Source organism: Ciconia boyciana, chromosome 6, assembly GCF_034638445.1.
Source record: "Ciconia boyciana chromosome 6, ASM3463844v1, whole genome shotgun sequence".
Classification (NCBI taxonomy): domain Eukaryota; kingdom Metazoa; phylum Chordata; class Aves; order Ciconiiformes; family Ciconiidae; genus Ciconia; species Ciconia boyciana.
Window position 1 is genome coordinate 14,210,781 of NC_132939.1, and position 16,264 is coordinate 14,227,044.

General features: G+C 40.6%; 1 protein-coding gene across 1 annotated transcript in view; it reads right to left on the bottom strand.

Moving 5' to 3' along the window:
• Positions 1 to 6,602: 6,602 nt before the first annotated feature.
• Positions 6,603 to 16,264, bottom strand: part of TUB (TUB bipartite transcription factor) — a 94,593-nt gene continuing 84,931 nt past the window's right edge. Inside the window, exon 13 of the mRNA XM_072864768.1 lies at positions 6,603 to 9,360. Coding sequence (XP_072720869.1) covers positions 9,359 to 9,360 — 2 coding nt within the window. The 3' untranslated portion in view covers positions 6,603 to 9,358. The remainder of the gene's footprint in view (positions 9,361 to 16,264) is intronic.

A 16,264-nucleotide genomic window follows, 5' to 3' on the forward strand; every position in this document is an offset into this window, starting at 1 on the left:
GGTCCCCTGAGTCAGAGGACTACGAGTGTGGGAACACTGACTTTCCATTTGTGAGCACTGAAACTGTAAAGGACCAGCTGTATCAGCTGAATGTTCTCAAGTCCATGGGCCCTGATGGGATTCATCCCAGAGCACTGAAGGAGCTAGCGGATGTTATGGCAGGACCCCTCTCGATCATCTATCGAAGTCCTTGGGAGTCTGGGGAGGTCCTTGCTAACTGGAAGCTAGCCAACATTATTCCAGGCTACAAAAAGGGCGTGAGGGAAGACCCAGGGAACTACAGACCTACAGAACTACAGAGTCTAACCTCAGTTCCTGGAAAAATTATGGAGAAGATTATACTGAGTACTATTGAAAGGCATTTAAAGAATAATGCAATCATCAGGCACAGTCAACATGGGTTGTCAAAGGGAAAGTCCCATTTATTTAATTTGGTATCCTTCTATGATAAGGTCACCTGCCTAGTGGATGAAGGGAAGGCGGTAGATATAGTTTTTCTGGATTTTAGTAGGGCTCTTCATACTGTCCCTCACAGCATCCTTCTGGACAAGTTGTCCAGCTGTGGGATGAGCGGATTCACGGTGCGCTGGGTGAAGAACTGGCTGAAGGGCAGAGCTCAAAAGGTTGTAGTGAATGGGGCTACATCTGGCTGGCAACTGGTCACCAGCGGTGTTCCTCAGGGCTCAATTCTAGGGCCAGTCCTGTTCGAGACATTTATCAATGATCTGGACGCAGGAGTTGAATGCACCATTAGCAAGTTTGCTGATGATACTGGGAGGTGCTATTTTCTCTCTTGAGGGACAGGAGGCCTTGCAGAGGGATCTAGATAGATTGGAGCTTTGGGCTATGATTAATGGGATGAAATTTAACAAGTTGAATGCACCTAGGACGGAGTAACACCAGGCACAAGTATATTGGGTTTGCATGGCAAGGTTTTGGTAGCAGGGGGGGCTACAGTGGTGATTTCTGTGAGAAGCTGCTAGAAGCTTTTCCTATGTCACACAGAGCCGATGCCAGCCGGCTCCAAGATGGACCCACCGCTGGCCAAGGCCGAGCCAATCGGTGATGGTGGTAGCACCTCTGGGATAACATATTTAAGAAGGGGAAAAAGTTGCTGTGCACCAGCAATTGTAGCTGGAGAGAGGAGTGAGAATATGTGAGAGAAACAACTCTGCAGACACCAAGGTCAGGGAAGAAGGAGGGGGAGGAGGTGCTCCATGTGCTGGAGCAGAGACTCCCCTGCAGCCCATGATGAAGACCATGGTGAGGCAGGCTGTGCCCCTGCAGCCCATGGAGGTGAACGGTGGAGCAGATATACACCTGCAGCCCATGGAGGACCCCACACTGGAGCAGGTGGATGTCCAAAGGAGGATGTGACCCCATGGGAAGCCTGTGCTGGAGCAGACTCCTGGCAGGACCTGGACAAGCTTGAGAAGTGGACCCATGTGAACCTCGTGAGGTTCAACAAGGCCAAGTGCAAGGTCCTGCACCTGGCTCAAGGCAACCCCCAGTATCAAGACAGGCTGGCGGAAGAAGGGATTGAGAAAAGCCAGACGTGAGCCCGCAATGTGTGCTCGCAGCCCAGAAAGCCAACCGTATCCTGGGCTGCATCAAAAGAAGCGTGGCCGGCAGGTCAGGGGAGGTGATTCTGCCCCTCTACCCGGCGCTGGTGAGACCCCACCTGGAGTGCTGCCTCCAGCTCTGGAGCCCTCAGTACAGCAAAGACATGGACCTGTTGGAGCAGGTCCAGAGGGAGGGCCACAAAAATGCTCAGAGGGATGGAACACCTCTCCTATGAGGACAGGCTGAGGCAGTTGGAGTTGTTGAGCCTGGAGAAGGCTCCGGGGAGACCTTATTGCGGCCTTTCAATGCTTAAAGGGGGCTTATAAGAAAGAAGGGGACAGACTTTTTAGTAGGGCCTGTAGCGATAGGACAGGGGGTAATGGTTTGAAACTGAAAGAGGGTAGATTCAGACTAGATACAAGGAAGAAATGTTTTACGAGGAGGGTGGTGAAACACTGGAACAGGTTGCCCAGAGAGGCTGTAGAGGCCCCATGCCTGGAAACATTCAAGGTCAGGCTGGACGGGGCTCTGAGCAACTCGCTCTAGTTGAAGATGTCCCTGCTCACTGCAGGGGGGTTGGACTAGATGGCCTTTAAAGGTCCCTTCCAACCCAAACCATTGTATCATTCTATGATTAGCCCTGGGACTTGGAAGTACTAGAAGCGTGTTGAACAGCTCATTTGAATCCATGCATATCTCCTGTTTAACCACATCTATGTGTAACCACTATGGACCAGCAGCCTTCCTAGATCACCAGCCTGTATCTTGAGTGTTTTTGAAAAAAAAGAGCATCTTGCCCTACACACTCAGATTGGGTTTGTTGTTCAGTGGGTATCTGCCTTTGAGACATCTCTCTGCATTTTTTTTTGGCTGGTTGTTTTTCCAGGTTGTAACTGTAGCCTGATGTTTACATTGCTTATGTTATTTATAAAAAATTCTTACTGCAAAAATTAATTCATAGTAAAGGAAGAGAGAAAATAGAGAAAACGTATTTAATACTTACTCTGTTTTATTAGGAGTGTATTTATTTTTGAATCATTTTGTAAGCCAACATTTATTTTGGTTTTGTTTCAACACATTCTGGACTCTCTCAACACGGTCTTTGTCTTTTAACCGTGTCAGTAGTTTGACCTCTCTCTATGAGCAGGGCTAGTGTTTTCTCCACTGGGAATCCCTGCTGCACCTCTACTGCTGCGCCTCTACAACACCTGGGAGCTGATATGCAGTGTTTCTGCGTACTACATTTTATTTAGAGAATACGTTAATACCAGCTGTTAATAATACCAGACAGCTGTTAAAGGACTGCCTTCATTCCACTGCAAGCAACATCATCTGTCCATCCCTCTGTCCCCAGCACAATGGTCTCACTGTTTTAACACTCCCAAAAGCCACATGAGTGGAGAAACTGAGTGCAAAGGATGAGACAATGGACAATTCTGGTTCTGTAGAAATAGTCAGGCTGGACTGATTGATACAGCTGCATGACTTGCCAAGCATACAGCCCTTACTTGTTACTTGCCAGTGGTATATGATAACCACGTACCACGGCTGCTGCGGATATAGCAGTAGTCCAACCCATTGCCATGGGAAACAAGGATGCCATCTCAGGTCTACTGCAACTGACGGAAATGTGGACTTGTAGAATTTTACCTTTCTAGACAAATATGTGCTTATGATGTACTTCACGTTCGTGCTGCTTATGAAGGTATGTGAGATTTTAAAAGTTCACCTTTTTCATTTGCATTTGGGCAAATTTGTGCATTTAATTTTGTGCAAGACATTGTAAACGCATGAAAAAGTGATGTTATTTGTGAAGTACAAGGTAGAGTTTATAAGCAGCTGTTTTCATACACTAAGAAGCTAAAATGTAGTAAATGGTTGTGAATAACAAAGTCCATGCTCTAAAGTGCAATAATCTTAAGACTGCTACATACTGCATCTGAATAATCTTGCTGCTAAGAACAGCTCAACTCATGACAATACCCAGCGAATCGCTGTTTGTGCACGTTGTACTCTTACACCCACAAACATGGGATACACATAAACGTTTCTATTGGCCTTTCAATGGTCAGTGTTTCTGTACTGAGTAGGCAGCTTGACCAGACCTTGATACAGCACTGAATATGAAGACACACACAAATTTTATTGTTTGATAAAGGCAGCCTGCTGTATTGATGAGGACCCTCACTACAGTAGTGGGAGGCATTTGTAAATCCTCACACTGTGGATGTGGAGCCAGGACCGCCAACCTCAGTTGTCCCCCGAGGGTGGCCTAAGCAGCAGGCTATTGACTGATGTCGATCAGCATGTCCTTTGGAGCTGTTCCTCTTGGCATTGGGACTTCAATTCTCCTCGTATCAGCGAGAGAAATATCAAGCAATTCATTTGTGTGTGACATACTAAGCTTCCCAATTAATAACAAAAGTTTAATTCCTAAGTGCAGTCTGGCTTTTGACCTTGCTGTCTTCCAACCTCCCACAGTCCTTACTGAAAGGTCATTTTTGGCAGACAAGTAAAAGTCCAGAATTTCTTTTCAGGCCCCTTAGCATAGGTAACTACAGAATTCAGTTGTGTCCTGGGAGTTAGTCTGGTGGGCCACGACGGTCCCCACAGAGACACCAAGAACACGTTGCACTGGAGTGTGAGAAAAGAAATAATTCTATCACAGCACTAGCTAAAAACCAAAACAAAATGAAAAACCAGTGAGTTTTCCCCTACTAACACAGAGACTGGTTGTTAGGACTCCTTTTAATACCTGTGGCAGAGCTAAAGGCTTTGCATTTCTTTGCAGCACCAACAGGAGAAAATGATACCAGTGCAGGTTGACTGTGTGCTGTCAAAGAGTCTCAACAGCTCAGTCCTGAGGTCTAGATCATCTTGGCAGCCCCACCCCAGGTACCAGTAGGTGGTCTCTGAATGTAGCCAGCAATACCTCGTATAGCAGCTTACCAGCAGCCTTCAAACTCATATTCCTCCTGTTTATCTGACACTTCCTTTTCTCTCTTTGCTTCAGCTTTCCCCCCTCTGAAACAGAAATGTCTATTTAGATAAGCATTTTAGAAAAGGAACATCTCACAGGTGTGTCCAGCATTCTTAATTATTAATTTTTCACTTTTAGCAGAGAGCATTCATAATTTGAAGAAGAACATATCTGAATAAAATCAGGATTCTCAAATAACTTGATTTCTATTAAATAAGTAAATCAGAATCATAGGTCAGAACATCAGCAAACCCGTGACTTTGGAAAAAATTGTGGAAGCTCAGGTGGACTCCCAGTGGAAGCAGTCAGGCTTATTAAAAGCACATGCTCCTTTACTTACAGTGTTTCCCACCTAGCAAATTAAATGGCTATACTTTTTATTAAAGCTAAAAAACCAGCAGTGTTTTGTTTAAATTAAATATTCTCATAAAGGTGGATTTAAAAACCCGCAGAAGTGCTTAATTCTTCCTGGATATTTGTTAATGCTTATAGATCATTTCAGGCGTTCCATGGGATCAGAAAAAAAGTACAAAGTATAAGATCAGTGCTGGTCCCAAAAATACTGTAAAGAGGACTCCTTATCAAATAGTATTTGGAAACCAGATAAACATGTAAGAAGTTTATGACCTAACTCATTGCATTAGCAATTAGTGTTCATATGTTGGATTCTTTCTTATTGCAGGTAACTAAGAATAAGAAAATTATGATTAACTTTGAGGTGACAGAACAATGTAGTGCAATAATCCTCTATTTAAATGATTTTTACTTGCACATCATAATAAAAATACTGTTTCTAACCTCATGTGTCACAAACACTGGACAAGAGGACCCAGGTAAGAGTTAGAAAATGATCTATTTTTCAATGGTTTTATACCAACCACATATTTCAAAGCAAATGAATGCAATATCAGATCAGACAGACTGAGCATCCTGTGTACAAATACAGCTGGAAAGGCTGGTCTAGTCAAGTGATTTTTCTCAGCTTTGGAGCCTCACCAGTTTTCAAGGGGGGCACAGATTCCTAGAGAGCAAACAGACACCTGGCAATATGCTCATTTTTCTCAGTGATCTTCCCAGGATGGCTTAGATAGTGCCCGGAGACCATTCCTCCTCTCTGCTGGTAACTACTGTTGTGATCAACCACCTGTCAAAATGCAAGATTACCCAAACCTATATTGTTCCTGACAGAGGAAATTGGGAGTCTCCTGTTGCTGTCAGATAAAAAGGTCTGTTCACTAGCCTTGTAGTCAGAAAATTTTCTGATGTCTAACCTGACCGCAGTTTGAATCAGTTCTGTCTATCAGAGATATGGAGGACAGATGCTTCTCTTCTGCTTTCCAATAGCTTTGTACATGTTTGAAGCTTGGTGGTTTTTGTAATTGTGCAGTTGGTCATTCCTGCCTACGTATAGTTCTTTGCTCTTGTCCTTACTGAACTGCATCCCAGGTTTTTCTGACCATTTTCCAGACTAAATTAGTAGAAATGGTAGAAATAAGCAGGCCAAACATTCAGTCCTTAACAACAGCTAGACTTGGAAAGAGTTGGTTTAGCTCACAGCAAACAGCACTGAGGTAGCAGGAACAGGACATGATTGTCGGGCGGTAGGGACCTAAGGCAACAAACAGCTGGGCCTCTGCTTGGCCAGTGTTCATTAGGAATCTCACTGTACTCTTCATGGAAATGGGTAAGAGGAGTTTTCTACAGTGTGTACCAATTTCAAGTCTTTGAGCTCACAGTTTGAGAAAACATACAGGCTGAAAATTACTACAGATCTGGTAAAGCCAGGACTGATAGTATAACTTTCTATGGCTATGTTTTCTGTTTTCAATTCCTATTAGCGTTAAAGGTAAAAATACAGTTTAAACAGCACTGGAAACTCCTGTTAAATAACCTGCGTACTCTGTAGGTAACTTACCAAGGTATTTCTGACCTTGGGTAGGGGAAGACATAGTTGTTTCAAACAAATTAAGTTTAATATTTCTGCACAGTGTTCTGTATTGACAAACACCAGAACCTCTATGACATACGCAAGGTAAATCATGTGAAAATACAAAAATCAGTCGTTGCACATACTGGTAAATAAATACATTTACTCCAGAATACCAAAGAGTTTCTTTAAAAAATTTACTTTGTAAAAGCACAAATTCTTGCAGGTTTATCTAAAACTCCACATAGGTCTGAACAAAAATGAGATGCCTGACTACTCGAAACAGATCAAGACAGTCTTGTATGCAAACAAGCATAACCTATTACAGGCATTATGAAAAACCATGACTGGTTAAATATTAGTTCTTAAGATTAAGACATTTTTTGTGAATTTTGATATTTTCCACTCTTTAAACCCCATATAATGAAAAGGAAATCTAGACCGTAACATACTCAAATTCTACTGTATATCATTGGTTGATTTAAGAAAGGCAGAGAGATGAATTAGAAGATGTTTACTGTGGGAATTAAAAAAAACCCCCAAACCTAACTAAACTGCTTCTTCATTTTATGGGGACAGAAACATTCTTGTAGCACCTAAATTTTCTACTTCTCAAAGTTTAAGTAAACAAGTCAGAAACAAAGGTGTATTTCTCTTTACAGGCAGATACAGTCCCAACACACTCTAAAATGGGTATTTCTACAGCTGCTCCCAAACACTGGATCTTTCAGACTGTTATTAGTTGGATGAAGACAGTGTAAGGAAATACAAAAACAGTTCAGTGTCTACTAGAAACTCTCAGAAATTAACCATCTCAAAAGTATGTACTTTCTGAGATACTTCTAAAGGTGTATCAAATTACAAAACATCCTCCACAGATATTTTTTCACTTGTTCCCCTACTCATGAGTATAAGAAATTGTTCAAAAAGGAGAAACAAAAGCCCCAGTCTTGTAATGATGGGGTACGGATTGACTCACTGCATGGATCAGTCCCACTGAAAAGTCAGCTCAAAGGAAAAAGGAAAAGCAGATGGCTATCATCTGCAATAGATACAGACACATACATGGAGAGCATTTAAGAGAATTTTTTTTTTAATATTTTCCACAGAAAGATTTCACTTGTTCAAAATTATTTTTAAAGGGGTTTCAAGTAAGAGAGTCTTTTAGAGATATTTTGCAACAATTAACGCCAAGACAAATTAATATCATGGTTTATGCTGTCAGTGTGACCAGTGGGAAAGAAGACTGAGTAATCCCCAGATATCACCAAAGGAAATTTTTTAAGACTATATATGTACGTATATGCGTGTGTGCACAGCACATATGGTTGCACATCTAACATTGGAAAATGTTGGGAATGTTATAATTAAACCCACTCCTAATACTGCAAATCCTGCCATAGTGGGCGTGTATGTGCGCCCCCTTTATGCTTTGTATATAACTGCCAGATGACCTTATTTTTCTGTCACCAAGTACAGGATTTTTTATTTGAAATAAACTGTTAGTTTCAATCACAAGAAAAGAATTCTACACTTTTAAGATACTAACAAAATTAACAAAGCTCCAATTTTTGTCTTTTTTCATACAGGTTTTACAGTAACCCACTGTAAGAGGTTTGTTTCTTACAGACCTTGTTTCTTAGGGAAACTCCCTGTGCGATTTGCTAATTCGTGTGCAGGGTCAGTTATCCAGTATTATCCCTTAAAACATGGGCAACTATTAGCAATGTTTTGTTTTTCTAAATGCCCTGTTTAGTTGCAGTAATGACATCATAGAATCATTAAGGTTGGAAAAGACCTCTAGGATCATCTAGTCCAACCGTTGAACCTGACAGCACATTTAACAGAAAAGGTCAACTTCTTCACTGACAGACGTTTTAGATCCCCCTTTGAGTGTCAACAAAGCTTCATAGGATGTATGTAAAAGCAAAATTTGGCCTCTCCTCCAAATCCACCTTCCAAAGTATTCATGCCAATACTGCCCAATTTTTGAGATCCAGATAAGCCCACTTTTAAACAAAGACAGACAAGAAGACATTAGGACTTTTGTAGAGACACGCAACTGTGGCATTATGGAGACACAGCAGAAGTCAGAAAGAAACTTTCAGTTACACCAGCAGGCTTTGGATTAGACCCGAAATAGAAATAAACAGGTGAAAATGTCATCATGAAGAAATCTGCACATAAATCAAGCTGTTTAGGAGAGAAACAAAGGGTATGGGCAGAGTTCTTACCAATATAACGCAACATAACCAGTGACCAACATAGTCTGTCAATGAATACTGAAACCCATTACGCGCCCTAAGCGATGCCAAGCAGTGTGCCAATTCTCCGGCAAGAAATCACCCCACTGTCATTCCCCAGCACATACTGCTGCCTTGCCTGCACGCTGGAGTTCCTCCACATCTGTAAATGGAGCTTGTTTGCACTTTGGTTTGCTTCTCTGTAACTGCACCCCTTGGATTGTATATTCCTTTTTCTGGGCTTAGGGCTCAGTATAGTGCAAGTATAATTAAAAAAGTGTTATCTTCTTATATGCAATGCAAACACATGAAAAGTTCAAATAACTTAAAGAGCCACAGGTCCCAGTTTTTGCCTTCAGGAGGAGCTCCTTCTTCAGTATTAGGAGAGCTGTATCTTAATGGCTTCGGTTCTGCAGTTTCTTTGCTAAGCTTCCATGCACGTCTTTGCAGCAGTGTCCTCTGACTGGTGACAAGCACACAGGGTGGGAAACAGCACACAGGGAAAAACACGCACTGTTACATAGCAGGATGACAGTAAGCATGTAATAGTTGCATTGCTTAGCGATAAACCCGTCCGTAATAAACCCGTTGTGTGTGTTTTTCTTATATGGTGGGTGCTTGCATGAATGCTAAGAGGGGCTCTCATCCTCCAGATCCAGGCAGATATAAATGAAGAAAGAAAAGAAAAAGGAAGATTATTTTCTGAGAAACAAGCATATCTCTGGTGGGTACTGTAAAAATAAGCCTAGTTATACGGACGGCATTTACACCATGCTCCTAGCATCAAGCTCTGCTATACTAGTAAAGCAGTTGCTTTTAGCATACAGTCCAGAGATCCCTGGCATCCACAAAATCCAGAGAAGAAAGCACACTGTTGTCAGGAAGGTTAAATTAATCATACAGGTGGCAATAAATCAGAGACGGCTGAAAACCACTGCAGCAGAAAAAGAGGACTTCAGAAATGTGGCCTGCGCGTGTAGGTGCTGAGCTTTGCAACTACAATTCAAGGAGCCGACCGTTAGAAATGCTGTACTGTAAGTCATAATTGCCACCCTCAGAATATGGAAGGGTGAATCCCTTTACATATGTTCTCCAGTATCTTGTTCCGAAACCTATTCTGCACTTTAAAATTCACCAACAACCTTGAACTGCGCAGTGTGATGAATACCCCCGCTGAGGATTATGCAACCAGAATTGAAGGCCACCCTACTTCAAAATGAGAACATATACACAGGGATTTAACACACTTTAACTCACAGACATTAACTTTATAGGTTTCACTGACTTAGCTTTCTGGAGCGTCCCCATATGGAAAAACCTGTACATGTTTGAAACAAGAGAAAGTTATAGATAAAAAAAAAATCAGGGAGCTTAAAACAAAACAAGGAAACTGTAGTAACACAGATTACTAAGAAGCTGAAAAGCATCTTCCACCTGCATGAATGTATTTGAAGTGATACCAAATAAGAATTCATCCTCATGGACTTGTGCTATGTAGTCCAAAAGACAGAATAACCAGTGCTTTTGAAAACAGGTTGTGTTCATTATTTTTTTTTTAAGAAAAGAAAAACAACAAAAAACTTGTCGTTGTGTCATTGAATTCAGTAACTCTGGAGAATCCATGATAGTTAGAGCCATATTCCACAATCACCTTATTAAGACTACATTACAAATCTTGTAAAAGTAAGCATTGCTGCTGTAGCCCTACTTTAAAACCAAAGTTAGAATTAACAGTACACAGCATTTTTATATTTTCAGCCCACATTATAAAACACTGTCTCTCCAAATAAATACAGTTAGGAATGAAATATAGCCCCATTGTTTATTTACTTAGGAATACTCAGTGGGCCTGATTTAAGTTATTTGCTAAGCAACTTTTCAGTTCCTAACACGTGCACAGCACCCTCGTGTTTGTTCTGGGCCATCCTCATAAAGTAATATGCATGAAACTTGATTTCAGTGTAATTTCAATTGCCTGACGAGAACTCTCTGTAGTAATGTGGTTTGCTTTTCCAGTATTCCAAACTGAAGTGAAAGTTTAGTCTTCACAATGAAGTTCAAAACAGAGACCCGCTGTCTACTAGTTGGTCACCCATGGCAACAGCTAGAACACAGGTTTAGGGACTAAGAACTTAGTTCTAGTGCCAGCTCTAAAAATAACTCTTTGTTTGTTTGTCTGTTTGCCTTTCTAAACTGCAAATCACAGCTTCACTGCCATTAAAAGGACAGTAATACTTACCTGTTGCTCCTGGACTGCTGTAAGGCTTCACTAGCTGATGTGTAGCATCTTTGTGAAGTGTTGTTTTTAGTTGGTGGATGTTTGTTAAGGCTGATATTTACTAACCTAATCACAGATTGGCCCCAAGATGGAAGATACTGCCATAAGCATAAAAGTATCAACAGAAAGCCCTCCAGAAAGGAAAGTGGTGCCATTTTGGTCAGAGAGGGCTGTATCTTTGGACCAGGTCCTAACGCTGTGGCCCAGATGTAGCGTGCAACAGGGTATCATAGCATGTTTCATGGCACACTCTGCCAGTAATAAGATTCCTGGTTGGAAAAAAAGCCCTCTGTCACTCCAGGCACATAGCACTAGAAGTTAATGATTTTGCCTAGAAAGGCTGTTTTTTCTTAGATTAAAAGTTTCTATTTTTAGTATGAAATACCAAATCTCCACCTGTAAGGCAGCAGAAAATGAGGCAGAGACTTTAGTAGAAAACACTGCTCTATTTGTGTTTAGCACTGGAAGTACTGACCTTCCGAAGTAAATGTAGTGGTGCACAAAAAAGCAGCATCATAAGGCAAAATCCAAGGAAAGCATATTATAACGGTTATGTCATGTTTTTCCAGCAGGACTGTCAAGTACTGCTCATATGTCAACTGAGAAAATTGCTGGAAGAGGCAGCTGCCTCTCAACCAAATCAACTCGGCACACCTATAGCTACTTCAAAGACTATTTTCTTTGAGCTCAAACTACATCTTTGAAAACATTTTTAAAATAGCTAAAAAATACCAGTGTTTAAAGACACATCAGGATCAATATAGTTCTACTTCTAGCCAGTGAGGACAGGAGATTCTCCCTAGGGAAGAGAACAGGATGGTAATAATTGCGTTAGTTTCTGATGTCCCCAGTCTGGAATTAAAACCTCTGTTATGAGGTGCCAGATCTCACAAACTTATTTGAACACTGAACTTCATAGCATTAGCATTGCCCAAAGCCCACTGTTGCAAAACATACTCTGATTTTGTGTACTTGTGAGATTTTCTGCACTGGCAAAATAAGCAATCTCATGAGATAATTTTATCAGACATCAGGACTAAATGTCTGATAAAATTACACTTGCCTAGACAGTAAGCATAGCCTTTAAAATTGTGTTGGTTTTTTTTATTTTATTTTTGATTTTTAAAGGGTTATTTGGTAAGTCAACATAGGAAAGGTACATGATTTCTTACGTGATGTTCAAGAGTGCCTAAGAGAATTAGGAAGTGCACTCTTGTTAGGACTTTGGAAATCCCATCACTTACTGTGTCCTGATCACACTGACAGATTCCTGCAGCCAAAGCATGGCAGCCTGCATAGGCCTAACTATATTCGTCTTGCACAGATGGGGCTGCAGGATCAAGAGCTTACTGCTTAAATGAGAGCTCAGACTTGAAGACAAGACTATGGAAAGAAAATTTTGAACAAATAATTTCCTTGTAATTTCACCCAATCTGTAAGCATTAAATCAGCTAGATTTTAATGTTAAAATCCACAAAAATGTTTATAAATTACATTCTGTTACTTCGAGAGAGTTCACTTTATAAATTACTGATACTTCTAATGGCATTGTGCCAACTGGGATAATCTCAGTAAGAAGCCACAGATATGGGGTCAAATGTGAGAAACAGACTGCATTGTAACATCCCATGTGAGTATAAAGGTAGTCATAAACCATGAGACTCATTGTTTTTAAATCAGATGTGCGTGACAGAGTCAAAGTCTGCAGTAACAACAGTTTGAACAGCTGAGTCACATCCAAGAAAAAAAACCCCAGAAGTACAAAAAGGCAATTTGCAGCACAATCGCCAAGTGTCTCAGTTTGCTACATAAAAGCATAAATAGGCAGCTGCATTAACTGAACCACTGCAACGTGTTCAGGAATAATAGCGTTAAAACAACTGATGGTGCAAACTAAACCACAACCAACAACACATCACTGTGAGAAGGAAAAGTGTATCAGATGGTTTGTCCTTACTGTTTTTCCTGCACATTTAGTGACCAGAAATGACACAAGGTAAAAAATTCAAGCCTCACTGAAATCATTGACAAGATTTCCATAGAATTCAACAGTGTCAAGATATTATCCTAAGAGATTGGTTAGCTATTCAGTTTCTACATAGGTGGCAGAAAACTCTTACTATTTTACTGCAGTTCCTTCAGTGAGCATTAAATAGGGTACTTAGCATGCCAACAACACCTGCCATCCACCAGCCTCCAAACACTCCTGAGAAGCCTCTCAGCAGAACAGGGACATAGGCAGGTCCAAAAACTATTATTTCCATTCAACTTGTTGGAACCGAGGCACAAAGAGGTTACAAGATTTGCAAAAAAGTCACACAGTCAGTTGGGATTAAAACCCAGGTGACCTGATTCCCAGGCCTGTGTTCTAACAGCTGTTGGACAGCCTAACAGATTAGGCTGATTTTAACACAGATTTGTGACTTTTTTTTTGCATGCAAGCAGTACCTAAGCACCGAACAGATGCATGAGTATTCACTGGTACTTGCTAGGTTCTGACTTCTCAAGTAGGACTCCATTGCAGTTCACATGCTAGCAAGCTTTTGTCAGAGTAATTTTCAAACTGCCATTGTAGACTTAAATAAAACCATGACAAACTTTCAGTGTTCTTGAGTAATCCAATTATAAAGTGAGTAGGAAGGGTTTTTTTCTCAAAAACATAAGCATAATTTTTCTGAACTGTGTCCTTCCTAAAGCAATTTCGCAAACCAGTCTATGGGTTCCATTAAACAGTTTCAAGAGAGCCGGTTAATTCAAGCCCTCTCAGTGAAGGTATGGATAAACATACCCTTACTGAAAAAGAGGAATCTAAAATTTCTAGGCAGTTAAATAAAATACAACATATAAAATAAGTTTTAATGCATTTTCATCCAATATACAGGAATTTGTGAGTATCAGCTACTGAGCTATAGTTCATAGCAAAATACCAAAAAAATCGAGATAGTTGTGCAAATCCTTTTCTTAGTTCCTTGGTGAGCAACAGAAAGAATTGAAAAATATCTACATAATTAATTTCAAACACTTACAGAGCAGAACCCTGGAAGGTACATTTCATACATGAAGAACAACAGAAACCTGTTTTCATTAAGTAGCACATACACGAGAAGCCTGCATCTACAGTTGGATTAATTCTAGTGCAAGATTTAGATGTATAAAACGACTTTCTTCTAGTAATCAAAATGAGGCCTTTTGAGAAATCCAAGTCATCCACCCATAATTCTAACAAAGGTGACTGCTGTTTTATCACGCGCTGTCCTTATTGGCCAAGCAAAGATATTTTATTGGTGAGCACATGCTTCTCTAAAATCAGGAAAAATCTTGCAAATAATGCTTCAGGAAACCAATGAGATAGTATGGGGGAACTAGTTAGAATGCCACAGGATCAAACCCAAAATCTTCCCTCTGACACCTGCCACACATCAGGAGAAACTCTCTGCCAAAAACACCAGGCAACCCCCTGTCCTATTCTACTAAAATAATCAAAGACAAAATACTCTGATACTGGTCGAGAGTCATCACCTCTTCAGGGCAAGAACTCTTGTTTACTGTGTGACATCCAGTCCTTGTGGTATCCTTATGTGAAATCACTAATAAATTTATAATAAAATTTGTAAAAAGCTAAGATACAAGAACTGGGAGTGATTTTCTGTACTAAGGACTGGATTGATTTCCTTCATTTTTAATGGGCAGCACTCAGACTGGGGTAAGATTTTCATAGGTAGAAAAGTAGGTCTAATGCTTAGTACTTCTAGAGACCTCACTAATGTCTCTGCTTTTGAAGTCCCTCCTTTTGTTCATCAAAAGGGAGCAAAAAACCAGAAAGTTCGAATTGATGGCATTGGTTCACCATGACCGATAAAACTCAGTGGTGTCATTTGACTCCACAATAATGGTTTTCGATTGTGCAGCTACCAGATTTTATTGCAAAGCCCTTTTCACTAAAGCTCCTTCAGTTCTAGTACCTCATGAGGACAGCCAGCTGGGAACTCCAGCACTATTGTAAGGCAACTTGAATACTGAGAGACTTGCCCAGTAATTATTACAAAATCATTCGCGTAGACTTCTTAGCATCAGAATTTGTAACAATGGCCTACGACATTACCATTTTCTGTGCCATATATTATCCTACAATAGGAGTAGACTGATGTCTGGCTTCTAAAAAATAAACTCTATTTTAGGGCACCAACACACTTCAGATCACAAAATCACTTTCAACCTTTTGAAAAAGGAAAAATAAGGCAGCACTACAAAGGGAATCTGTCTAACAGTCTGCCTCCAGGCTTGTGGACAGTTCTGCTCATTGATTTGCAACCAATAGTTTGGAAACTGTGGTTACCGCATGTTTACTGAGAAAAATTCTGATTATATTTTAGGCAAGCTTTTTTATCTGCTACCTTTTAATGTGTTAATTTATTCTACTGAAAAGCCAAAGGGCCAAATTCACCCCTCTGATAAGGCTTCTATTGTAGGAGCATCACTGGATGTGCACCGAAGGCATTATTCATCTGTGGAGAGATCACTGAGTAATATTGTCAAAATAAACACTTTCGAGTTGCACATCCTTGAAGAATAGATAAAGGGATTGTGAAGAGAATGAGAAGGAACAGAACATCAGAGATGAAGAAAATTAGATAAAGGGCCAGGAAGAAACTGTTTGATGTAAACAGAGTGACAAGTTAGATTAAGAACTCTCATTAAAGCATGCAGTATTTGCCTATAAGCAATTCAGGCAAGGAGTTTGTTTACAACTCTCTGCCAAAATCAACAGCAGATGCACAAAATCATCAATATTGGGATTTTAAATAATATTAAATCTACTGTATCCAAACACTCACTAGGACTATGTGAAGGAAATGCACAGCTCGGTGCCATTATATTCTTTGTCACACTAAGTAAACAAGGTTATGTCCTGTTGCACACTGATATGCAGGCCCTGCAGAAGCTACTACTAATATGAGTGTGCCACTAACTACTCCTCAGTTACTTTAGTATGCACGTATCTCTGAAAACATATACTGGTGCCAAAATTTTATTGCTGGTGTGGAGGAAAATTGAACTTTGTGAGGACTGTGTAATCTCAGGCACGACTGTATGTTAAGACAGAACCTGCTGTGACTTTACCATGTTAGGAAAACAAAATTTGGACATGTGCTGGAAAACTTGTGATATCATCTTGCATTGATATGCAGTACTGCCCTTCACCAGAAAGTCCCCATCAGAAATCATAGAGATGCTAAATTAAAAGAAACTGCTTTTGGAGCAGATGGCGGTGG